The sequence below is a fragment of the Mauremys reevesii genome, linkage group 2 (genome assembly GCF_016161935.1).
Source record: "Mauremys reevesii isolate NIE-2019 linkage group 2, ASM1616193v1, whole genome shotgun sequence".
NCBI classification, from domain to species: Eukaryota; Metazoa; Chordata; order Testudines; family Geoemydidae; genus Mauremys; species Mauremys reevesii.
In genome coordinates this window covers 89201219-89228826 of record NC_052624.1, presented here as the reverse complement: position 1 = coordinate 89228826, position 27608 = coordinate 89201219, and the positions used below count along the sequence as shown (strand labels likewise).

At 42.0% G+C, this 27608-nt stretch overlaps 1 protein-coding gene across 2 annotated transcripts in view; it reads left to right on the top strand.

Annotated features, from left to right (window-relative positions):
* Positions 1-27608, top strand: part of DPY19L1 (dpy-19 like C-mannosyltransferase 1) — a 104120-nt gene that overhangs the window by 29027 nt on the left and 47485 nt on the right. For both annotated transcript variants that reach the window (XM_039523909.1, XM_039523908.1), the window contains exons 8-11: positions 8010-8067; positions 15111-15202; positions 18215-18314; positions 22193-22270. In XM_039523909.1, the coding sequence (XP_039379843.1) occupies positions 8010-8067; positions 15111-15202; positions 18215-18314; positions 22193-22270 (328 nt within the window). The remainder of the gene's footprint in view (positions 1-8009; positions 8068-15110; positions 15203-18214; positions 18315-22192; positions 22271-27608) is intronic.

Genomic DNA, 27608 nt, shown 5'->3' with positions numbered 1-27608 from the left:
TATTTAATTAGCTCAAATGCCATTTTATGTTTGGACATTTGATTATTAAGTTTAAAAGAAAAATACATTTTCAGACAGCCTTTAATATTTTGGTTGTAGTCTTTTCTGTATTTTATTGATTTGTTTTTGTTTACTTAAACATCACCTTATAACAGCAAGTACACCCAGGTGTTAGGATATATCAGACTAATGTTGATGGGATTGAAAAATTTTCTCACCTATTCACTGTGGGTTAATAGAAGGCTTTTCTGAATGGAGAGGAGGATCACTGCCACCCCTTTCCCAGAATTGTGTAAAGATTTAACTAAAAATAATGTCTAGGCCTTCTGGTTGCAAAGATAACTTTGGAAATATTAACTGACTGAATATATACTTTAGCATGCATCTGCAGCCACAATACCACCATACCTCTGCTACCGCTCATAGTTCTATGAAGTGAAACCTAATCAAAACCTTATGTGCACCACTAGCATTGATAATCATGTCAGTTTCACTCTGCTGCTTATCCTTGGCCGAACAATGAGGAAGGGCAGGTACTTTCTCATCTTTGGTGAAAAAGATCCAAAATGGGGATTGGAAAAGTCATGTAGAGTGATGTGGACATGCCCCTTGTAACTGCTAGGCTGCTGTGGAAGAAAGGGTAGAGTTGCAAGACAGTGCCTTGGAGAAACTGGGAATCTCTGATATATGGAAGACAAAAATTGAGTTTATTCTCTCACTCAGAAGCCGCCCCCCATTTGTCACACTTACTAGGCAGAGACTGATATCACAGATAGACAGCATCCTCCTTCTTCCCAAGAGGTAGGGAGGAGGCATGTGTGTGAGAGACAGAGATGGACAGACATTTACTATTCTTTTGTATGTGTATTCATAAATGTTTCTTTTGTATTTTAATGTAGAGGAGCCCAACAGTCTGGAGAAGACTGTCATGATTTCATTAACTCTCTTTCCCTGTGACAAGGTGCTCCACTCGCTAATAAGCTTGAATGGCCTTGTCCTAGCCTCAGGGAATTAGCTCATGAGGTCGATGACCCTTCCTACAGTCTCACACTGTCACTCCATCTCTCTCTCTCTCTCTGGTCTGTAGCTCCTCTCTCGCTCCTGGAACCACAGTATTCTCTTCGTGACTTGGCCCTCCTGCCAGCTCACTCAGTGTTTTTCGCCCCCTTCCGAGATATAGTCCTTCATAGTCTCTGTCACTCCCACAATGACCGAGGGAATCTTCAATCTCGCTGCCCCACCAGTGCCACTTCCCCAGTAGTGGGTAAGGGAACCCAGGCCTGCCCTCTGCACCAGGTTCCAGCCGAGGGTCCGTACAACACACAGCCAAGGTCTGCCCAGTCCCCAACCAGGCTGTTTACTCCTTGGGCTGCATTCTTACCTCCTGGCTCTCCCCACTCTTCTGGGTTTGCTAGCTTCCCAACACCCTTCTCCCAGGGAGCAACCATGGGCTACTTGTCTCTCTAGCCCCCAAACCCACCTCCCTTCTCCCAGGGAGTGACTGCAGACTACCTTCCTGTTGCCTCTTTCCTGCTGTTAGCTTCCTGGTTTTATAGAAGTTCTGCCTGTTCCCTCACAGGTGAGCTTCCCCTATTTAGGGCTTTCCTCTCAATCTTCAGCCTAATAGGTTAATTGGCCCATCTGGCCGCCATTAACCCCTTCAAGGGTGAGTGTGAGGTGGAAACCCCATCACATTCCCTGAAAACTTACACATACATGAAGAGAACCATATCTAGTTACAATATTGTATACAGGGTGTTACTCTCTGCCCAGTATAGAGTTGTGGAAAACTTAATTTTCCTATTTATACTTGTTAAATCCATATTGGAATATGGTGACTTAAGTATCCCCAGATTCTACTGCTTTCTCTTGTTTGTCTTGTTTCCTTTAATCTTCTTTCATTATTCCTTTAACTGGTGAGAGAGAATTTAGCACTAATGAAAAGTATGGAAATAATGGTCCTGAAAACTGAAGTCCTCTATATAAGAGGTACAACTAAAGCATTAACAGTACAAGATCCCCTAGTGCCCTGTCAGCTTGCTTCAACTCTGATCAGGACAGATTGCCTTGTGATTGAGAGGGTCTTCTGTATCCATGACCATTCAAAATTTGACCTTTCAGTTGAGACTGGTATCAAGGATGTTTGTGGTTTTTTTTGTTTGTTTTTGTTTTGTTATTGTGGTGGTATTTTCTGACAATGTGATTACATTTCTGTCAGAATAGGCTGTGACCACAAAATTAGTTTTGTGGAGGCCAATAAACAGGTCTTAGATTGCCTCTAGCTTTGAACTGACAACGTACAGTTGGTGTGTTGCAAAGCTCCTTTCTGCCATTAATATTCCTCAGAACCGTCCATTGCTTCATCCCATCACTACTGGCTATGCTATAAAATGTGAATGTCTGTGCACATGGCTCAGTTACAAAATCTTAGGATTATTCTTTGCTTCAGTGCTATTGCTAGTTTTTCCTTTGTTTTTAATTTTTTACTCATGTGCTATATCATGAATGATAACACATGTTCTTTCTCATTTCTGCTTGTATACCTTGTTTCACAGAAAACTATATGGTTTAGTTAACTTTGGAAAGCCAGAAATCAATATTAATATCTCGTGAATTACACAAATTTTCCACAACAGGTTTGCAAAATAAACTTGTATTTTTTCAGAGTGTTGGTAAAGTGTACATTCTAATTTCCATTTCTGCTAATTTAGAAATTGTAAACCTGTTACTCAGGTTCTCAATAAAGCAGTTTCTACTATGGATGGAAAATTACTCACCATTTTCAACCAGTTAGCTAGGAAAGTAGGGCCAGATCCTTCAGCTGGTATAAATCAGCATAACTCCGCTGAAGTCAATGGAGCTACACTACTTATATCTACTCAGTTGGACAATGCTTTCAATCATAAATTTTGCAAATCTTGTTGGTTTTTCAGATGCAGTCTTTGCTTTTTAGCTTCTGACTTAAAATATCAAACAAATGACAGGTTTTGACTAGTATTCTTTCTCAAAATATATCCAGATGCCTTTGCAAACACATGCTATCATTAATTGTAGCAGAAATTTCTATTAGTGTGGAAGATATCAATGTTATTTATATATATTCAGCACCGCTACTGTTGTTTTTGTGCTGACCTTTATACCTTTTAGTGTTTTGTTTGGATACATGTTTGTGAATGAAACTTTGAAGTAATTTAGATCTTCTGTGAGCATTTATCATGTTCTATGAACTCTAAAATCTGTCTTCAAAGGAAAACTGTTTCCACTTTGCACAGTTTCAGTCTGAATTTTCAGAAGGCATGCAACACTTTGAACCATGAATAAACCTATGAAATAATTTTGAATATAATTTCAGTTGGCAGGTGTTCCAGAACCTATGACTGGGTAGGCTTCAAGCTAAAAATGTAGCCTTATTTTTGACAATAGCAAGGAGTGTGCTAATAAAATTTGTGGATAACACAAAGTTGGGAGGTATTGGCAAAACAGAGGAGGACTGGAATATCCTACAAGAAGATCTGGATGACCTTGTAAACTGGAGTAATAAAAATAGGATGAAATTTAATAGTGCAAAGTATAAGGTCATGAATTTAGGAACTGAGAACAAGAATTTTTGCTATAAGCTGGGGGTGTATCAGTTGGCAGTGACGGAGGAGAAAGACTTGGGTGTTTTGATTGATCGCAGGATGACTATGAGCCATCAATGTGATGGGGCCGAGAAAAAGGCTAATGCAGTCCTAGAATGCATCAGACAAGGCATTTCCAGTAGAGAGATTGAGAGAAGTGTTAGTACCATTTTATAAGACCTCATCTGGAATACTGTGTGCAATTGTTCTCTCAAATGTTTAAGAAAGATGAATTCAAGCTAGAAAAGGTGCAGAGAAGGGAACAGATATGATCCAAGGAAAGGAAAACGTACATTATGAGAGGAGACTCAAAGAGCTTGGCATGTTTAGCCTAACCAAAAAAAGGCTGAGGGGAGATATGATTGCTCTCTATAAATACATCAGAGGAATAAATACCAGGGAGGGAGAGAAATTAATTAACGTAAGTTCCCATGTGGCCACAAGAACAAATGGATATAAACTGGCCATCAGCAAGTTTAGGCTTGAAATTAGGTGAAGATTTGTAACCATTAGAGGAATGAAGTTCTGAAACAGTCCTCCAAGGGGAGCAGTGGGGGCAAAAATCCTAACTGACCTCAAGATTGAGCTTGATAAGTTTATTAAGGGCATGGTCTGATGGGACTGCCTACAATGGCATGTGGCCCATCTGCAACTGCCAGTAGCAAAAATCCCTAACAGCTGGAGACGGGACACTAAATGGGGAGGGCTCTGAGTTATTACAGAGAATTCTTTCCTAGGTGTCTGGCTGGTAGGTCTTGCCCACATGCTCAGGGATCTAACTGATTGCCATATTTGTGGTTGGGAAGGAATTTTCCACTGGGTCAGATTGGCAGACACCCTGGTTTTTTTTTGTTGGTTTTTTTGCCTTCCTCTGCAGCGCAGGTCACTTGCACTGGGGTACAGATCACTTGCAGGTTTAAACTAGTGTAAATGTTGAATTCTTTGTAACTTGAAGTCTTTAAATCATGATTTGAGGACTTCAGTAACTCAGTCAGAGGTTAGGGGTCTATTACAGGAGTTGGGTGGGTGGGGTACTGTGACCTGCAAAGGAGGTCAGACTAGATGATCACAATGGCCTGACTGAGCCTTTGTTACAAGTTTTCAGTTAGGCTTTCATGCATTCTGTCATTGCTGAGGAAAGAGATAATTTAGCTTATAGGCTGATGGTTTTCACATGACTCCTGTCATAGGTCTCACCCCCACTTAGAGCTGTTGGGTTCCAAAATGGGGACCTGCCCTGGCTTCCCTCTCAACTAAAAATCCTAGTTTAGATCTGGTAAAGCTGCCACCACCCAATCAGGTACGTGGATTGGGACACAGTCCTTCCCCAAAATCCTTGGGGATCCCAAGAGCCCCAAATCTATGGAGTTCTTACACCCAGGAGAAATAAACCATTCCCCCCTGCTTCCTCCCCCCTCCCTTTTCCTTGGAGAGATACCGGGATTTAACTACAGAGGGATGCCTCCCCCTCCCCCTTCCCTGAGAATCCACCCAAGGAAGGATCAACCAAGTCCTTAATAGAAAAGAATTTATTAAAAAATAAAAGAAAGTCACTGTCTCTGTAACCAAGATGGAACAATATACAGGGTCTAAACTTATCAATCTCTGGAGAGAATCCCCCCTCCTTTCTTTCTCAGTAAAAGCAAAGTAACAGCAAACAGGAATAAAAAATTTCCTTCAGCAAACACACAATTGCAAATGTAGAAATAAAATTATAAGACTAATCCGCCTTTCTAATTAATACTCACTATTGGATAGTAGGAACTACTCCAGGAGAACTTGGAGACATGACTGGCCTCTCTTAGATCCAAAAGAGAACAACACTAACAAAGAACACAGACAAAGGCTTCCCTCCACAGAGATTTGAAATTATCTTGTCTCTGATTGGTCCTCTGGTCAGGTGGTCATCAGGTACTGCATGCTAACCCTTTACAGGTAAAAGAGACCTTAACCCTTAACTATCTGTTTATGACAACTCCACTCCCATGGAACTCTGTTTGTAGTATACTCCATTTAGAAAAAATGTGAAAGAATGATGAGAAGGCTGCGAAGTATTTAATGTAGTCAGAGCAATCTTAATTCTGCCCCTTGCGTATATTCATTATGACAATCTAATTACATCTCATTCAAGGCACAGGATGTACTGTGCTCAACAAAGGAGGCAGCTGGTAATGATCTCTCTTTATATTCTTTTTACTCAACCCATGCCTCATTTACTTCATGCCATCCAAATGCTGCGATGAATATGACATTGCTTTTTTTCATGAACTTTTCTGTGGTGTCCATTAGCATGGCCCCCTGAGTGCCTCCCAAACATTTAATGAATTTATCATCTTAATACCTCTGAAGTAGGGACATATTATCCCTCACTTTACAAATGGGAAAATGAGGTGTCATATCCTAGCAAGTGGCACCTCATGCCTCTCACTAGGGCTGTTATGAGTGAAATCCAAGCCTCTGCTGCTCTGGATTCTTACAAGGTCTCAGTGGGCTGCAGCCCTGTTTCCTCCTTTGGCTCCTCTGGCACATTTTCTGGGCACAGACTCAATCTGTTATGCTTTCATGGAAAGGATGGATCTCAATTCATCTGCCTTAGGCCCCCTAATGAATGCTGGCCCCTGAGATAACCCAGTTACTTAAACATACCCTTCTCCAAGGACTCCACGCAAAAGATGTGAAGCTTCTAGTTACGTTTTAACGCTCAGGAACGTGCAGCAGTTGTGAAACTGAACACACACTCATACATTGCACAGGGCCTAACACATTTATGCTCTTTACTTAATCATGTAAAGCACCAGATAGTACAGGTCAGACAAAATAACAAACATCTGAAACCACAATATTCCTCACTAGCTCACCCTTCCTTTGTGAGCCCTTGGGGAACCATATGGGTACAGAAGGCAGCAGGCATTTAGGAAGCCCCCTCCTCAGACTATCCATATGCAACAGCCTGCATTTCTCCCTCTTATATACCCAGCTTGTGCAACCTTCCTCATTCCCCAGGCTTCCTCTTCCTGTCACACCCTTTGTTCCTGTGTGCGTGTATGTTTAAACCCCTCCTGGTCAGCTGGCCTGTTCTTCTACTGGTAAGTTTGCACTGCTTCTCCCTTCCCCTCTCCTTTCTGAGGAGTCAACTAACATGGTTTTTCTAAGGGTGCAGCTCACCCATTGTCCCAGGTGTTTGCACCTGAATATGGTCATTGATAAGGCTAAGATTTAGTCATGGGTATTTTTAGCAAAAGTCATGGACAGGTCACGGGCAATAAACAAAAATTCATGATCTGTGACCTGTCTATGACTTGTACTATATATGACTAAATCTCAGGTGCTCTGGAGAGGGAGCGCCACGGGTGCTCGGTGGCAGTCCAGGAGCCTTGCGGAGGTGGGGGTTAGCCCAAGACTGCCCCAGCAGTGGCTGGTCAGTCGCACTGGTGCCACTGCAGAAGTCACGAAGGTCCAGGATAGTCACAGAATCCATGACTTCTGAGACCTCTGTGACAGACTCACAGCTTTAGTCATTGAGTCCTAAGCATTCCTCATGGTATCTGTCTGGTGTGTACCTGCTATAGGACCTGTCAGCAGTGGTATCTATATACATATAGGTACTCATAATACATCAGTTTTTTGTAATAGAACTTCACCGTATCAACCAGAATTCGTAAGTTGTACAGAGAGAGCCCTAGTTCATCACAAGGCACAGATTCAGACCAAAATTTGCAAAAGTGTCCACCAACTTTGAGTGTTCATTTTTTGGGTGCCCAAACTGAGACACCTAGGACCCGATTATTATTTTTTTTCCCAGAGGTGCTGAGAATCTGCAGCTCCTATTGACATCAGCTGAAGTTGCAAATGATCAGAACTTCTGAAAATCAGGCTCTGGATATGTCAAATTTTGGACACTCAGAAAATGAGGAACACCTAAGTAGTTGCAAAAAACGAGGAGTCCGGTGGCACCTTAAAGACCAACGGATAATTAGTTGCTTCCTCTAAAAATATTGGTCTAAGAGGAAAGCCTGCAGTAGAGCTAGGTAACCAGATTATTCCACTGCATGTGTATTAAAGGTAAGGAAAATTCAGAGGAGATCTGCAGGGAAGAGATGCAATACAAGGGTGCAGAACAAGGGTGGACTGTTCTAAAACTAATATTGGTTGCCTATCTAGGCTCTTAACTAGATTTAACTAGATTTAATTACGTTGTAATTCTCTCCTCTATCTCCTCTCCTCAAAAAAAAAATTAAAAAAAATATATATATGTCTGTCACTGTAGGTTTAAAAGTGAAAGATTAAATATTCTGGGGTGTGGAGAAATCTTGTGATTTTGGGTTTCAGAAGATATTATTTGAACATTATGAAATTCTGTTGCACTCACTTTTTATTTTATTTTCACAGTGGGAGCCGTCTAGGAGGCCTAGTTACGGTATTGTGCTACTTTTTCAATCATGGGGAGGTAGGTCTTTTAGACTTTTTGACATTTTTGATTGTTTTAGACTAAATCAGGTGTATGATTTTTACTTGAAAATAGAGAATGCTTGTAGTTTACATCTTAGCCTATGCTTAAAGGTAAGAAAACATTATTGAAAAGAAAATTATGCAGTATTTTGAAAGTACCTGTGAATGTAAACTTTTTGTGGTATTTAAGATACCATTATAGAAACAGCTTTTTTTTTCACTGAATTTCAGTTTTCACTTCCCATATACCTACGTGTGGATAAATTCTTAATAGAAATCCCCTACTTTAAACTCCTTCATAACTAAACATCAATCTCAGTAACTAATATTGTGCACTGATGTCATTTCTCTTTCAGCTAACTTTTTTTTTTTTAACGAGGGAAGGTAGAACTTGTATTCATGTTTCTAGGTTCCAACATTTCTTATAAGTTAGTCATTTCTTATTTTCTGAGGCTGGCTTAGCATTCTTGGTTAGTTTGTTCTACTAATGCCCATAAACTGAATTTAGATCAGTAGCATTCTTATTGCCTAATAATATAATCCATGCAAGTTTATTTGAATATAATCGTGAGAGCTTTCCATAAAACTGTAGTTGGTGGTTTTTATTTGAATAATATTCTTCTGGCTTCCCTTTTCTCCCTCTGAAATATAAAGGAGATGGTATTGGAAATGGGTTGTGGAGAAACATATCCTGATGTATGTCTCAGGTTGAGATTTTAATTGCACAAAAATCAGGAAATTAAAAACTGATTTCCATCTCCACTCAAGAAGTAAATTCAGAAGACCATACTGTGTGTGAAATCCCTAGCCCCCATGAAGTCAGTGGAGAAAATTCCCATTTGACTTCTCAGAGGTCAGGATTTCAAACTGTTTGCATAGTTGTTGTTGCTGTAAGAACAAAAATTGTAGCTTTGAATACCATCACTGGCACTATTAAAATGTGTCCCTAATGTTGCATTAACTTTCTTGTACTGAACATAGTTGTTTGATGTATATTCATACGGTTGTATTATTCTATACGGCACTTAGACCACATTTTCAAAGGTATTTAGGTGCCTGAAGATGCAGGTAGGCACCTGGTAGAATTTTCAAAAGCGTGTAAGTAGGTGAGGTGCCTTACCAGCATAGGTGCTTTTGAAAATGTCACTGAGAGCCTGCATCTTTAGGTGTTTAAACATCTTGGAAATGTGGCTTGAACCCTCTGGTCAGTAGAGATTTCATAAATAAGTGTTCATTCTGATGTCTAGAATATTTATTTCTCCTATTTAAAAAACTGCACCTTTCAATCTCGAGATGCATGTACAAACCTCTAAAAATCACTCACACAATGAGAGTTTTTGTTTGACAATCACCACTGTTGCCCATCAGTATCCTTCCAGATACCTCCTCTAACAATCCCTCATAATTTTACAAAACAAAATATATCTTTCTTCAGAAACACACAAATAGAGCAAGTTTGCTTTATACAATATTTTAGTTATCTGAAAGTCAGGAAGGATAGATAGTGAATACATAATAGATAATTCAGGGTTCAGATAGCCACAGTTGAATGTATTTTCTGTCAGTATACTAATATTTAGTCTACTATAGTCTCTCTATCAGGCAACATATCATTTAGAAACTGTCTATGTCTATGCAGAAAAATAATGCTAAGCTTTTGAAAAAAGCTTTATTCCTTTAGAAAAAGATTTGTTTAATCCAAAATATCAGATTTTTTTTTCTACCACTATTGTCATCTCTCTTGTGTTTTGAAAGAATAAATGATTTTAAGTGCCCTTTGGCTATGTTTCTGGTTTTTTACTTAGAAACATGTGGTGTTCTTTGAGTGATTGTACGTGTGCATTCCACTGTAGGTGTTTGCGTGCCCTGAGCACAGTCATCAGAGATTTTTCCCCTCAGTGGTACCCACTGGGGCAGCTCAAGTGTCCTCTGGGGTGCTGTGCACACATAGTGCCTGTATAAAGCACCCAGCCGACATTGCACCCCCTCAGATCCTTCTTACTGCCCATGACAGTCTCTGGAATTATTCTTGCTTCAGCAAGCTTTCTCTGTGGTCTTCCTTTTCCTATAATTGTATATAGTTGTAAATAGTCAGTTTTTAGTCAATTTGGTGTAGTTTGTGTCAGGGTCGGTTAGTTAGCGGAGTTTGGTCCGTTACCTGGTGCTGAGGCATGTCTGGTCACTGGGTTCAAGCCCTTTGCCTCCAGCAACAATGCTATATCTCCAAGTGACCCATACACTAGTTGCCTGAAGTGCTGGGGAGAAGCTCACATCAGGGACGGCTGCCAGATCGCACGAAGAAGGACCAGGAGGCCAGGCTGAAATTTTTACTCATGGAGGCGGTGTTGAGACCTTCCTCCAAACTGAGCTGGTCAGATTTGGCACTGAGTACCTTTTGGAACCTGTGGGGGTTTCCCTTAATTAAGTGATCCTATTCAAGATGCTTCTATTTGGTGGCCTCCAAAAGAAGAGCACCACCACCCCATTGGGCAACACTCAGTCCAGACTTGGGTACTGAACTTAGTGCTGAGTTTCAGGAACTGGTTCTGCAGGACCCTCCGATGTGGAAAGAGAAGAAGAGTGTCCTCAGCTGGTGCTGGCCTCCTCCTCCCCTGATGAGGCTGTGTCAGGAGCGGGCATGTCACCTCCCCAGGATGACTATAGGGCTCACCAAGAGGAAGTGAAGGAGTCCTCCCATAGTCTGGTTGATGTTTTAGTGGTGGCAGGCCCATCAAAAGTAGCCCTACCTCTTAATGAGGCCATTATGGACCCCATTAAAGCCCTGTGGCAGACTCCTGCTTCCCTCCCCCCCCCCCCCATATTAAAAAGAGCTAAGCGGAAATACTTTGTGCCTGCCCATTACTATGAGTTCTTGTACACTCATCTTACCTCTCCGCACCTGGCTCCCTGGTGGTATCTGCTGCCAATGGAAGAGAAAGGCAAGGTCATCAAGGTGCAACACCTATAGCAAAGGACCCCAAGAAATTGGATTTATTAGGTAAGAAAAGTTTATTCTACTGGGGGGTTTGCAGTTTAGGATTGCAAACCAGCAGGCCTGCTGGGCAGGTACGACTTCAAGATGTGCAACACACCTTGAAGAACAACAGGTACGGAAGGTTAGTAACAGTTTTTTGCCTGGCTTACCTTTGGGTCTTGTCGTTCAGATTGAATCTAGTTGCAGTATGGCTCCATCCTGAGTTGAAACTAGTTTTGCCTTTTCCAGTTTGCTCAGCTGAGCTTGGTAAAGGTCTTTGAGTATGTTCAATTAAATTTAATTGCATTAGAGCTTCTTTAACTACTTGATAATGGATGTCAGATGTTATTGAAACAGTCTTGTTTTTAAGAGTAATTAAAAACCTGAGGAGTTAAATGGCTAATAAAATATCTTTCAAATGGAAGTTCAAAAATAATTATTCTTTGAAGATACCATTTGCGCAGGATTCTCACTTGTGTGGGATAGGCACAGCTTCTCAAGTTCTAAAAACGTCTGATTACTAAGGCTAGCAGACAGGTATAAATATGCCGCACCCCACCATGGAAGTTAACCATTGTCGTTTGACTTTTCCAATTAGTTCCTTCTTCAGAGGTGCACACAGAAATTTTTCACAAAGTTCATAAAACCAAACCCCTTTGCATCTGCCTCCTTCAGGCCTCCCCACCACCTTTCTCCTGGCCAGCTCCCCTGTGTGGGCACTCACCACATCTCCCTGTACTAGCAGCTCTTGAGGCTGTCGCTAGTGAGTCCTGCGGGAAGAGCAGAGGGAACACAGCTGCTGGACGTGGGGCAAAGTTAAGCAGGCCCCTGGTGTAGGAGCCAGCCCTATGGTTGTGGTGAGGAGGAGCAGTGCTGGTTACTCCACAGCCAACTCAGTTTTGGCCCTGAGGTCTGCCTGTCATGATAGAGAAGCCACGGGCCAAACCTTAGTGGCACTGTGACTCCCATGCACCAGGTTGCAATGCCACTCACTCAATATTGATCTGATCGTCCGCCTCACTGTCATGATGGGCTGCAGGGCCAAATCTGAGTGGGCAGTGAGGTAGCCAACACTGCTCCTTCTTTCTGCTGCTGTGGGCCTGGCTTCTTTGCCAGGGCTCCCCATTGGCACCTTGCCCAGCCGCACCTTTCATCAGCCTGAGCCCTGGGTTCCCTGCCAATGGCATGCACCATGTGTAACATGCATACAACTGTGGGTGCTACTGTCCTTGACCACAGATTAACAGTGTTACAGCTTCAACAAAATGCTAAAGGAGTCACATACGTGTGTGTGTGTGTGTGGTGTCTGTGTGTTATATCAAATAGCTGTTTGGCATAAAATAAAATATTAATGTGCTGCTTTGGGCTATCTTGAGAAAGAAACATTTACCTTACAGCAATATTACATTTCAAGCATAGGAAAATGGCACAACTCATGGTAAAGTCAATATAGCAATAAGGTAAATGCTCCCTTCTTTTGGTTGCTCATCCTATGTATCACTTTTTGCTTTTACTACTTTTTTCTTTCTGTATCTTGCAAATTAGGTACATTTTAAGTGTGGCTGTACTCTCAAAAAAATAACTAAAAAATGAAAGCACGTAACAGTATATGCGCTTTTAACATAATATTCACTTCCCAGTTTATAACTGTTCATCCAGATTACCTTCAGATTAAACCCTCAGTAATATCTGTATAACCCCATTAGTCTTCAAAATGATTTTTAACAGGTGTAATCAACTGGAACTTAGTAAACAATTATTTTAAGAATTAGCAAGCAGGAACTGAATCACGCTCACTCTCAGCTGTATTGACTCTGCAGCACAAAACGCTTTTTTGGTGAAGTAAATAATTTTCTCTTAAGATCCTTTTATTACTTCTGTGATGCAAGAGTAAGAGAGAATTCAGGCTGACCCTGATCAGGAGTTGTTTGCGTGGCTGACAGTTAAAATAAATAAAAAGGAGAGGGGGGAAAACATCTGTCAATTGAACACACTTGATTTGGAAATTAAGGACAAACATGGAGCAGCACAGTGTTGTGTTTAGTCACTATACTGAGTGGAACTGCACTTTAAAATGTTTTTCTTTTTCTTATAATCTTTTCAATAAACTTTTTATTTTCTAGTTTTGCCTCCGTTTTCAACAGCTTGTTCCTACTACTCCATCTGTGTGCTTCCTTTTTTCAGCTGATGTTTTAATATTTCATAATAATTTTCATTCCTTAAATCTGGATTTTGTTCTCTTCCCTTGATTAAAGCACTTCCTCTGTTTAAATTCTCTACCTTTCTCCTGCCTCCTTTGTACAGCATCTGTCCTTTGAACTCTGTGTCCTCCTCTCTTGCATGTTAGTAGAGGACATCTAACGACTTAAATTTGGTCCTCCACGTTCTGCCAAGTTTGAGCTGCCTTTGGGCTCGTACTCTGTTTCACTGTTTTTTCTGATATTGGGAATTGCTGCTGTGTGGGAGCATGGTACATATAGCACTAATTGGCCTCTTAAGTGTGATTGGAGACTATCGTCAAATTTAGGGGGGAACTTAGTCCCCTGTTGGTTAAGATACACATACTCTTGCTGCAGACTAAATGCTACCATACCTTATGCAGTCTAATCAGTTATTGATCAAGACAGACATAGATGGGGGTAGAGAGAGAATATTGCTGATACGTAAGTTAACATGAGAATAAAAGTCCATAGAAACCCTTTGATTCTGCCAGCAGTTCCTCAATAAAAGTCTCGGTATTAGTAGAAGTCCACTAAAGTCATTCCCCTTCCATTGCCACAGTAAATGCATATAAAGGAGAGATGTACTTTGTCTGTTCAAGATTACTTTTAAAATTTTGGATGGGAAAATAAGTACCTGATAGGTTTAACTACCAACAAACAGCTTTCTTCTAGCTTTGCTTGTATATTTCATGTTGTTAAAAGGTTTTATCTTTAGATACTGTATTGAATTTGTAGTACATCTTACAGCAGGTTTCTTTCAAACAAAAATTTTCTAACACAGTTACATTGCTAATGTACAAGAAGGAACATCTTTCAAAAGTTGAAGTAACATGAAGCCTCTTGTGCATAATTGCACAATAACATTAATTTGAAATGTCAAATATATAAAGTTTTAGTTAACTCCTGGGTGGAATTAACTTTTGAAAACCAAGGATCTGATTTCTGCAAATCCTTGTATAGGGCTGAACCTAAAGGCTCAACCTAGCCCATATGGGGTGGCACATGCTTTGCTACCCCAAGAGCATTCTGAGAAGAAATTGTGGTTCAATCACAGTTGGTTTGCCTTCTAATCACTTGCTCTGCAATGGGGGGGAGTAATTTACAACAGCCATGTAACAGGTACACTTAGTTTCAGCTGCTCAGTGTTACTGGCTTGTGTGTTGGTGGGCAGAGCCAAGTTTCTGTACATTCCACACAGCTGTTGGGTGCACAGTGTCTGCTTTCTTCTCTCCATGCCTGAGCCACAGTGTGGGAGACTTAACGTAGGCATACAGGTGTGTTGGCCTCACCCTGTTCCCCTGCACTCTGTTATGTGTAGCTGTATTAGCTAGTCGCAGTCTTGCTGTTTGAGTAGTCCTTATTCACATGCATAATTAATTGATTTCAGCAAAGACTGTTTTTGTAAATAAGGGATTGCAAGATATGGCCATAATAAATAAGTGGAGGTGAGGAGAACCTGTGTTACTTTGGCATCTTTGTTCTTGGTGGACAAAACTGCTCCCAAGCTGTCAGATTTTTGTTTTTGCAAGAGTAAGATATCATTCCCACTGTAGTTCTCTCATGTCAAGAGAAGGAGTCAGTAGTAGTGGTTAAACCCTTCCTGCTCTCAACCATTAGAGACCCAAAGCTGCATCTTCACTCAAGCATGCATGCTCCTTTCTTCCATCTCTTGTATCCTGTCTTATGACACACTTATTTTGTTGACTTATGACTGAGTCTTCATCTAATTTGTTTTTGTACCATTTCAGTTTTCGTAGTTGATCATTTTAAATCATAAATTGATTGCGGGGGAAAAATGAAAATGTAGCAGAACATACTATGAACTAATTCAATTCTTATTTTCAGTGCACGCGTGTGATGTGGACTCCACCCCTCCGTGAAAGTTTCTCATACCCATTCCTTGTGCTTCAGATGTTGCTTTTGACCTACATTCTCAGGTAGCTTCCAATTTATGTGTGGTTATTAAGAGTGAAGAGTTAAAAAAACAGAATCCCTGAGACAATGCATTTATTTAGAGGCTATGGTCTTGTATATACTCGTTTTTTCCCATCAGACATTATCCATTATTGCTAACACCAAAGGGTCTCCACCACTGGTAGTAATAGTGATACTAGTGGTTTAGGCTAGGCTCCCATTATCACAAGATTTTTAACACTGGGCTAGTGGAGCTACATTGGTGTTGGTAACACTGGTAATGAAATAAACTCCTAGTTTAGACACAGCCTTACTGTACAAACCAGAAATCATATATATGATTCTTTGAGTGTTTGCCCTTGTCATTCCACCCTAGATGTGTGGGCACCAGTGCACCAGAGTTGGATAACTTTTTTCCCGTAGCATTACTCTTTTGGGGGTGCATGAACCCTCTGTGTGCTTTTGCTAATTGCCAAGAGCATAAAGGAGGAGGGGGACAGAGCTGCCCTTCCCCGCCCCACCTTCTCCACCCATCATCAGTTGTCATAACACGTCTGAATGCCTCACACTTCCCCTTTGTGCTTTAGAGACTTAAATTTCAGAATAAGCTACTGGATAAAGTGAACAAGGAATTTAAGGTTTTTATAAGTGAGGGTTGTTTGCCCACTCCTCTCCAGAGGTTGTGCTAGATGAAACAGACTCAGCAACTCGTGACAGCCATCACTATGCACCCTGTTTCATGGCACCAGGTATTGAGTGTACCAGCTGAAGTCCCACACCCTCTGAAGGTTCAGATTTGTTTTGGGGCAAAACGGAGGAAGCTCTGAACACTAAAAGATTCCAGGATAACCCTAAAATCAATCAGGCCCAGCAGAGGTATCTGTACTACCCAGTGAGACAGCCCAAAAGCTCTAGAAGGCATCCTAGGTCTCAAAAGAAGAGACCACCATCTCAACCTCCTTCAACTTCTGCGACCTTGAGACAACTTTAAACTTCCAAGCAGTCTTTTTGATTCTTTGGTTGAGGAAGGGATTTTGTTCCTGATATCTGCTTATTCTGAAGTCCAAAGGAAACTTCATTATGAAATCTATTGCCCAACAAAAGAGTGTAGGGCCAAGACACAGCCCTTCATGACACCAGATACTAATTTAAAAGGTGCTGACATCTGATTCTCCAGATGTACATGGGCAGTGGTTCTAGCTCGCTAATGAAGTCCAGCAGAGTGATTGGGACACCTACACCATTTAAGGCCTTCTATAGTACGACTTGGTCAGCTGAATCAAATGCAGCCGTAAGGTCGACATATGCTACGTGCAGGGGTTTTGAACTCATGGTGTATCTCTGACAACAAGCGGAGGGCTGGTGGCATCTAATGTGGAACTGTTCCTCGTAAAGCCTGATTGTTGGGGGCAACACTGAGCAGGGGCTCCAAACGTGCCAGCAGAACATTTGCAAACACCTTCCCTGGCATGGACAATAAGGTGATCGGCCTGTAGCTCTTACATTCACTGCTCAGTCCGTTGCCCGTATAAAGTGAGATCACAATACTGTCCTTCCAGCTTGTTGGCAAGGTTCCATTTCTCCACAGCAGATGAAAGATGGCCAGAAGATGGTTCTTCCATGAAACTTTAATTGGTGGTCCCTGTCACTCAGACAGAAATCCAGGGGGGCATTTTGAAACTTTGATGCTTTTTCATTATGAAATATTTATTTGATCACTGAGGTAATTGAAAAATGGAGTCCGAGGACACCATGGGTCAGTGCAAATTCAGATGAGAGTATTAGAATGTGTCAACTAGATACAGTTATTGCCTCACCTGCCTCGTAGCCTCATATATAATTTCATCCCCAATTGTCTTCTTGTGGAGGAGTGGAAGCATGGCAGCCATTTGTGGCCTACAGGGCTCTGCTCTCAGGAGTCATTGGCATCACAAAGGGGCATGTCTGTTGGAGAAGGAGTAGAAAACTTTCCTGCTGACTTGCAGCAGTTTGGGAAAACGGGAAACTATCCAAGAGGTTCAAGAACGTCCAAGGAAGGACATATGGGTCAATTCACACAAGTGATTATAACTACAATCCTCCTAATAGATGAAATTAAAGTTTTTTGTGACATTAGACCCCACTATAAAGTCTGGCTGCAGCTGAGTTATCTAGTTTATTTCCTGTCTTCTAGCAGATGGAACAGTTTAGTCTGAATGAGCTGGGCTTTCATCTCTTTTTAGCATTCTATCCCATGGAAGCATTTTTCTTCTTCATTTATGGAACTGATTGTCCTTCCTTGATAGTCTTCGAACCTCCTAGGTGGCTGCCTCAGTTTTCCCAGACTGTTACAGATTGGCAAGAAAGTTTCTACTCCTTTTCCCATAGACATGCCTTTTTCTGATGCCAGTAACCCTTGAGGACAGAGCCCTATATAGTCCCAAATAATTGCCATATTTTCATTTCCCCATAGGTGGGTAGACAAGTGGAGATTACATAATGATATATGGTGAGGTCAAATTCTGAACTGTTGTCAGCAAATACCATTGATATATCCCCTGTGTATACTGTACTAGAAGTATTGCACAAAATATGTCTGTGTCACTTGAGTAATGCATCTGGCTGTCATGTCTTCAATGAGAATGAGGCAGTCTGGGTACCTTTAGAGAAATCTGAAGAGTTGGAACACTTCATAAAGCCTGAAAGGAATTCTAAACTAAATCTTACAGTTTTTGAGATGAATGTTCATTATGGCTTGCTTAGTGGGGCCACTCAGCACTTTTTTGTTTACTTTAACTTCTACTTTTATTTCAAAAGGTGAGCTATGAAATAGCAAAGGTCAGAATTAATTATTTTAATTATTCTTATATTCTCATGGAAATTAATACAAAAGTTACTTAAACTGTTTTGTTCACCGTTGTCAATTTATATTGCAAGTCCAGTTACAAGGCAATTTTTAATTTTTTGATAATATTCTCTGATGCTCTTTTGGATGAAATGCAAAGGCCTATTATAGTTTAACTTACTGGTATGTATTCTATTTCTTTTTTCCTAAGGACTCCGAATATTAATAGAGGAAGCTTGATTGCACTGTGTGTTTCTAATGTCTTTTTCATGCTTCCCTGGCAGTTTGCTCAGTTTGTCCTTCTGACACAAGTAAGACAATTTTTATTGACTATCACCAAAATATTCATGGATATATTAAACACACCTCTGTTCCTGTACAAGGGATGATAGCATAGTGTGTATGTAGCTTCAGAATAATAAGTTCAAGCTTTATAGTATTACACTATACACAGTATGTTTAGACAAGTGTGTAGGTCATTGCCAAACTTCGATTCAGGTAGAATCTTTATCTTATTTAGATAAAATAACTGCTTTCTACGGTCAAATGAATTCATAGAACTTCTGATGTGTTTTAGCTACCATTGTCATTCTGTAGCACAGTAACCAAAATTTGGTTTTACGTTCATTCTGAATATCTGTTCTCTAAACAGAGTCCAGAATGCAGCAGCCAGACTTCTCTTGCTCCCAGATTCATATTGCACCATCACATTCAGTGCTGTCCTAACAGCTCCAAAGTTATTTCAAAATTGTCCCCTTCTTGTCCCACAATCTTAACTGTGGTTTTTTTTCTCTAAGGTGATGGAAAGTATACCAGAACGTTTGTCCTTATTTGAGCATAGGCCTGCCCATTTTGAGCCCTTCCCAGATTTTTCTGCCTCCAGAGAAACAGAAATAGTCCAAATGTAGTTTTGCAAAACCACTATATGAAAACAAATGTTTTTGTGATAGTAATAAAATATTTCAGTTACAAAAATTTTTAGGCATGGAAATTTTAAGTAATTTGCCTTTTAGTCCTAGAAATGCATATATTAAGAAAAAACTCCCCATCGTTAGAACCAGAAAGTGAAATTAACACGTTTAGTTTCACTGCCCAAATTATTTGAAGTCTAAAAAGTAAAAATAAAAATCTGAGTACAATCAATTTATTAAAATTACAAAATTATGTTAATAAACTAAGGTGATTAATACAAATAGGGAACTATTTTAAAATGTCTTGGACATTTTTTTTATGTTTAACATATAATATTCCAGCATGAATTTTACGTGGATAGTGTTGACTTTTGGTGTACCTATTGCTACCAGGTACAGTAATTACTGTCTGAGAGCAGCAAAGAACTCGTCTGATTTAAGTACTCCAGAGGAAATTCTATGCCAAAAAATAAAAATTCTGTGCACAATATTTTAAAACGCTGCAAATTTTATTTGTTAATAAATAGATGTGGAGGCTCCAACATGGCAGTGGGGAGCACAGGCCACTGGCTGGATGGAAGTGGAAGATCACCCTGGAGCCCTCCCTTCCTCCCCCCAGGACAGGGACTGGGTGGTGAGGGTGCACCCAACCCTGACACAGCACAAGGGTCGGGCCTGTCCCAGAAACACCCCGGTGTCCTGCCCCTCTGCGCCAGGCACTCCAGGGGTGGGCAGGCTGGCTCAGCCTGCCAGGATACAAGTGTGGCGGGGCTTAGTTTGGGGGAACCCAGGTGTGGGGTGAGAGAGTTCTGTGTGGGACAGTCTGGGAGTGGGTGGCTCAGTGTGGGATCTGGATGCACAAGAGCTTGTTGTGGGGGTTCGGGTGCAGGGACAATGGGACACTGCAGGGGATCCAAGTGAAGGTGGTTGGGGCTCAGCAGGGGCCGTCTGGGTGTGGCGGGATTGTGCTTGGCAGAGGTTGTTAAGGTGTGGGGGCTCAGCAAGGGGGTCTGGGTGCTGGGGGAGTGGGGCTCATTGGGGTGGGAGTCTGGGTGTGGGGGGGCTCATTAGGGTGGCCCAGGTGCAGGAGGGGTGGGGCTCGATGGGGTGGGGGTTTGATGGGCCTGCCTAATGGGGGAGCTCCAGTGCTGCTGCTGAGGGAATGCTTCATGACGAGCTCCCCCTCTTCCCCATGTCCTATCCCTTTCCCCTTCCACTGCCACTATCCCTCTCCCTTAACTCCCACATTCCTCTCCCACAACTCCTTCATCCTCCTTCCTTCCCCAATGCCTATTCCCACCCCCTTTCTCCCATTTCTCCTGCCCCAACCCACCTCTCTTGCCCTGTCCCACTGTGGGAACTCACCATTGTACAGAAAACAAGATGGCTCCCAGCATGCAGAAGGGGAACCCCACCAGCACTAGGACTCAGGAGATGGCATCCAGCTGCAGAGTCAGCTAGCCATAGCGGAACCCTCCTTCATCCAGGCAGCTCTGTGCTCACAGAAACAGGGGGTGGGGGCAGTGGCACGTGACCCCGCATACCCCCATGCCTTGCATCTGAAGGGACTATGCACCCCAAACTATGCCCATGGGCATCCTTACCCCGACCCCTTTGGAGATTTACCTCTCTGCCAGCTGCTCTGGGCACTGGAAACCATGCTGGCATGTGACTGCTCTTGTGGCTTCCCTTTGCTTCCCCGCAGAAAATAATGGGGAGGCAAAGAAATCTGTGGGGGGAATGAATTCTGTGCATATGCAGTGGCACAGACTTCCCCCAGGAGTATATAATGTAGTTTAAAAGTGTCTGTTAAATATATCTCTAGTCAGCACATACTTATCTTTATGCATTTGAATTAGAGAAAAACGTAAGCCCAGAAGTGCTAATTAGCACAGATTTAAAAAAAAGTTCTATAATCAGGGCTTTTAGGAATTTTTCAGTCAATAGGAGGTAGATTAGGAAAAGTAAGGGCTTAGATTTCACAACACAAAGCATTGGTCATATCTAGCTTCCCCACTGAAAAATTACTCTTTGTGTGTAGCTTCTAAGTGCAAGTGTGTTGATTACCTGATTCAAAGGGTTGCTGCAATCACTGATCTCATTCTTAAAAATAAATAAAATATGGGGACATGGTGAATTAATTACTAGCCCATGTCAGGTTTTTTGTTTTAAACTATGTGTGACTTTTAATGCATTCTGGACTCTTTAGGTAATTGTCCCTTTTGGAAGCAGAAGTCTTGCTCCCTATTTGGGTCTGCAGAGAACAAGCTGCTGTGTTAAATATCATCCTGAAGAAGTTGGGGTTAGAATGAGAGGCATAGAAAAAGCACTCACTTCCTAAGCATCTGCTATCCTGAGCTAGGGTGCAAAACACCCATGACTCTTAAATTAAAAGCTGGGAAATGAATGAATAACTGGATAAAAGAATAATGTGGAGAAGTAATTGGCAGAATTATTCCCAAGGCTCTCCCCCACAAGTATTTGTGTCCTCAGCTTTTCTTGTATTTTTGAGGAGCAAGGATGCCCTTCTCTCTCTCCTCTCCTTGTCAACACAAGGTGCCTGGAATGCAGGAGCTTTTCTTCTCTCCCATCTACTTTGGGCTGCTGTATTTTGAAGTAGCAGGTGCTGCTTTTGAATGAAACAATCTGAGCAGGGGTGGATGGGTCTCCTAACCACAAAGAAGAAAATTAGTTGCAGGTGGCCACCAAAAATGTAAACTACAGAATCATGTTTATTTTAAAAATGTTTGATAAAATGACCCTCGTTTTTCAGAAAATCAAGGCAGAGGCAGCAGGGGTGCTCTGCTGGTTAAGACAGTGGACTGGAACTTTGGAGAGCTGAATTTGGTTCCTAGCATCACCATAAACGTTATCCATGACCTTGGGCAGTCACTTAATTTCTATGCCTCATTTTCCTCATCAGTGAAGTGGAGATAATATTTCCTGATTTTTAGACTAATAATAATGAATGCTCTTTTATCTGAAAAATGGGAGGTACTATCTAAGAGCAAATTATTAATACAAGTGGGGATCATTAACATTAGTAAAGCAACTTATTCTTTTAATTTAAATCTTATTCTTGAAATGTTTACATGTTATTTTGTATTCTTTGGGTGTTATACACAGCCCCACCTTTCAAAATAAGCCATTGCAAAAATTCATAAGCCTTTAGCCATTAAAAGGAGCTACAGATGCTTGTGGGTTATTGCTGAATAATGTATTTATGCTGTATGAATGTATAGTTTTCAATTAGTTTAATCTTCTCTTTTTAATTCCAGATAGCCTCATTATTTGCTGTGTATGTTGTGGGTTACATTGACTCTCTCAAGTTACAGAAGATACTTTGTGCACATATGGTAATACTTCCTTTTAAAAAATTAATCTAGTCAAACCAGCTAGTCAAGAGAAGCTAGTTTTAGGTATTTTGATTAGTTGTGAGTGTAAAGAGTTACTGTCAGACTAAGAGTGAAGGGGAAAAAAGGAATAGATCCCTGTCCATACACATACCTTGAGATGCACAAAAATGACTTTTTAAAATAGAACACTATCTGCCTTTACTAATTGTGTATTGGGAAAAAAAGAAAAATCTACTGGTTTTACAAGAATACTGTCAAACTTGGTAGACCAACATTTTCATCTGTCGTAGAAGTAGATATTTTCTAAATGTCTTGCTAATAAATAAATATTTTTGTGATTAGACAAATATGTAAATGTAAACCAAGTATTTTAATATCCTAAATCATTAACAGTGCGCTGACTTGTTTTCCCTTTAATGAAAGAGCTAAGTTCACTTCTGCTACAATATCATGGCCAGTTCAAAGCTGTTAATTGGAACAGCTCATGAACAGGGCCACGGACTAACACGGGGCTTTAGGGGCTGCAGCCGAGGGCCTCTGACTAAGGGGGCCCCGCAAAAAATAAATCCATAATTATATACAATTCAGTGGTCACCAAACCGCCGATAGCCATCAACCCTCTGCCCTGGAGCCTCTGCCACTCGATTGCGATCTCCGGGCCACTAAAAGTCTTGCGACGCAGCAGGGCTCAGGCAGGCTGCCTTCATGCCTTGGCCCCACGCCGCTCCCAGAAGCGGCCAGCTGCTGGCACATCTCTGAAGCCTCTGGCAGTGGGGTGGAGAGGAGGTTCTGCACGCTGCCCCTCCCCCAGCACTGTTCCTGCAGCTTCCATTGGTAGGGGTGGTGCTTGCAGGTGCGTGCAACGCATGGAGACACACTGTCCCTTCTAGGGACATGCAGAGACATGCCCGCAGCTAGCCGCTTCCAGGAGCAGCGTGGGGTATGGCAGGCAGGCAGCCTGCCTGAGCCCTGCTGTGCTGCCAGCCTGGAGCCGCCTGTGGTAAGTGTCTCCCAGCCAGAGCCTGCATCTCGCACCCTCTCCTGCATCCCAACTCCCTCTCAGACCCCACACTCCCTCCTGAACCCCAACCCCTACCCCAGGTCAGAATCCCCTCCTGCACCAAACTCTCTCCCAGAGCCTGCATCCCTCGTCCTCTCCTGCAGCCCAACACTCTGCCCCAGTCTGGAGCCCCCTCCTGCACCCAAAATCCCTCCCAGAAAGAAACTAATATAATAGCTGTTCTAAGATAAGAAGTAGGCTATTTTGAATTAACTATATTCCTCATGTTTTAAAACTGATAGGTAACCATAGAACGGCTTTGCTAATGAAAAGGCAAGTTTAGTATAGTGTTCATACCCTCAATGCCATAATTGTGATAATTTTGTTTTAAATTAAGGAAAAGACTTTTGTATACAGGGGCCCCAGAGAATCTAATAGCCCCAGACTCACAGGAGAGTCAACCCAGCCCTGCTCATGAAGATGACTTATCCATATGACAGCCCCAAAAATGTTCTGGCACATACTTCAAAATAAGAAATGAGAAAATATTTTATGATTAAATTAGTCCTGAGCAAAATCTCAGGATGTTTTAGCTTGAGAAAACATGAAGGTAGGTGGTGATGGTCCTTCGTTCCTTTTCCTGACCACTTCCTGGTAGTTCCAAAGCATATAAGTAAATTACCTGCAAGCTTAATTTATTAGTTCTTATATTTGCTCTTCCCAGATGCCAGGTCGGTCACTGCCAGGCCTCCTGCTAACCTCCCAGGCCGCCCTGGACCCTGCGTCCCCCTAAAGTGCAGGGCCTCCCAAGCGTGGGGTCCGGGGCGGTTGCCCCGGTCCATCCTATGGACAGGACGGCTGTGCTTGGACCTGTTCTGGGTACCACCAAAAATTATACAAACCTGGCACCCATGGATACTGGTCATGCATTTACAAGTTTCTGTGTTTGTGTATTTTGAGAAATATCTGCTACCACATGACTTTCTGGATTTTTCCATAGTGTTCAGGCTCTTCCTGAAGAGTCTAATTGCTGTAATACACTTCATTGTCTGGGTATACCGAAAGAAGAACAGGAGACACTTGTTATGGATTTTAATCAGGCCTCAACTTTATTATATAGAGGTCTGGGACTAGCAGGCAGATAAGTGTACAGTGCAGGCAAATCCATATTTATTCAAATCATTACCTGGGGCTTCCACCAGCACCCTTCATTTTCCATCCAGGTCCCTCCAGCCAACACATGGCTTGGACCTTACTATCCACCCCTCTCATAGGAGGGTTAAGGTGGCTATGAGACCAGGGGAGAGGGGAGTTGGCTCCCTGCCATACCAATCATAGGAGTCCCAACCCTCGGTCCCCGTTCTGTTCCTTTACCCGGTACCTCCTTTATGAGTACTTTTACCAGACCATTTATCTGGTCACTGGATGTCTTCCCTATGGAGTACCTGCACTGGACATCCACTCCACACTTACAAAATAAGTTGCGACATACAGCCTACTACCCTTTCTTCTTACCAGAAAAGGTCATCCCTGACACCCACTGTGGGGAAGGCGAAAAAACCTCACTCCCCACCGAAGCCAATCTGGTGTTGTGGGAAAAATTCTGTCCCAGCCCCCCTTAAAAAGGAGTGAGTAGCACAATGTCCACAGCAGGTCCTAACCCAACCTGATATTTGCCTCCACTAGGAGAAGGAGGGTGGGTGCTGCCTTGAATGCCTCGTGGAAAAAAGGGACTTCCCACGCCAGGGCTTGCACCTTCCAACCTCACATTCGTGGGGGGTGAGTCAGCACCACAAAACTAACCACCGTTCACCTTTTGCAGCAGTCTCTAACCTCACTCCCCATCCCCTTCAGCCATAAAGCACAGCTGCCCTCCCTCGGCAAGCCCAGCCAACATTTCCTTTTAAGTGCGGTGCAGTCATTAGGACTTAAGAAATGCCCTATAATGCATTCTTGAACAATATTCTGGTTAGGAGGAGATTATTGAGAATCCAAAGATCTATAGCTTACCTACTAGAAGAAACAACTTAATGTAGGCTTATCATTATCTTTCCCCCATTGGTTCTTTCTGTCCTTCTCTTACACACCTGATCTTGAATTATTTTCTCTCTTCCCAGCAATTGATTCTCAATCACCATCCTCCACTTCTCCCCATTCCAATGTGTTATAGTGCCTCCCCTATCCCTTCTATGGCTTTAATGGTTTACTTTGTTACTCCATCCAGTGGATTTTAATTTATTCTTAGAGATTTTTTCCTTGCTAATTATGGTCTCTCACAGTGGCTTCAACTGATTCTTAAGGAGTCAGTCTCCTCATGGATTCTGTCCTTTACCTTCTAATGGATTCTGGAAGCACATCCCCTATTCAATATCAGCTGCTATAGCTTCTGAGACATTGGCTGGGCCTGTGAATCCATACATTTTTGTAAAATCCAGAATAATACTTGCCAGAACAGTATAGTTGGCAGCTACAACTGTATAAGAAAATAGTGGAGAAAACTATGGTATGGTTAAGTATGTCTATGACCAAAGAAAATGCTGCATCAAATTTTTGGTTTACCAGTTTTGATAGTGTTGTTTATTTGAAATTTACAGCTTTCTGTATGGCAGAAATATGAAGTTGTTCTTTGAGTGTCCCTTTGGGTGCTTCAATTCAGGTGCACATGCACCCTGTGCCTTTGATCAGAGATTTTTGGTAGTGTTGCCTGTCTGGCCTGCTCATGCGCCCTACAAATACTCCTGCCCCATACCCAGGTTATATAGGGCTGTGTGGGCAAACAGCCTTCAGTTCCTTCTAGTGATGCTGGAATTTGGGGTGCTGCCACACCCCCTTCTTGAAGTACTAATAAACACCAAATACATTCCTTCAGCAGCACACCCACTATAAAAATTGTTCCAACATGCTTGGTTCCTTCTCAGCTGCCTTTGGCCAGAATTGGAATTTAGTGTGTGCCTGTTTCTATTTAGAGTTATAGTACGTAGTTTAGTACTTTATAGGATACTTTATATTTATTGGAACTGTTCTCATTTTCTTTCTCCCCTCCAAATTTTTTTTTCTCATTCTGAGGAGTCCAATTTTTTTTCTTGAATATGGGATGCTGGGCTACATGGGTTTTAAGAGGTGCCTCTCCTTTCGAAGAGCCATTCCTGTCAGTGAGGAATTTTCCCCTAAATTGCGAATGATACTTGGACTCTCAAGTCTCCAACAAAATAGTCTTAGCTTTGGAGCCTTTTGCCATTGCAGGCAACATGGAGTGAAGAAAATTCTGTTCTAAAGGATGACTCGGCATCTCCTAGAGATTGAGGATTTTCTCATTAATGGACAAAGGGTCTTTATGGGTCTCCACCACCTCCATTGCTTTTAAAGGTTCTCACAAGATCAAGCACAACCAAGCCAGGGTCATTTTGATTACATCAACTTGGCCAAGACAAGTTTTGTTTCCTTACCTTGTTGGACTCACCCTCTGCCCTCTGTGACAACTCCCCATCAATTCTTGACTCTCTCAGGATGTGGGTCAAACACTTCACCCCAATCTGAACATTCTGCAACACCAAGCATGGCTCTTCAGTGGCTCTCAGGATTAGAGGCATCCTGTTCATCAGGAGTACAACACGTGCTGTTAAATGGCAGGGAGAAATCTACAAGACACACTTACCTCCAGAAATGGAGAAGATGTCATCTTTGGTGTAACCTCTGTTATTTTTCACCTGTCCAGTCATCTCTTTCCAGAACCTTGGATTACCTATTGGAATTGAAAACATCAAGTCTCTGAATTCCATCAAGGTTCACTTAGCATTAATAACAGCTTTCTGCTCACCATTAGGCAGTTTGTCAATTTCACACATCTGATCACAATGAGGTTCTTAAAGTCTTACAACCCTTTTTCCACAGATTAGTGATCCTACTCTCCTTTGGGATTTCAACCTTGTTTTTAACCATCCCATGAAACTGCCTTTTGAGCCACTAGCTGCATGCTCTGTTACATTTGCCCATGAAGACAGTCTTTTTGGTGACCTTCGCTTCTGCACAAAGGGTTGGAGAGATTGGGGCTCTAATGCCAGGTCCTCCATTGAATATGTTCTCCAAGGAGCAGATATAATTACAACCCCCAGGAAAATTTTTAGCTAAGGTTTCTTCTATTTCATATTAACCAGACTATTCACTTTCCAGTTTTCTTTCCTAAACTGCATTATTCATTTACACAGGAAGCTATCTTCCATACGCTAGATGTTAAGAGGGCGTTGGCCTTTTACTTGAACAGAACCAGAACGTTCAAGAAGTCCCCATGACTTTTTGTTTCTATTGACAATAGGTCTAGGGAATACGCTATCTCCCAAA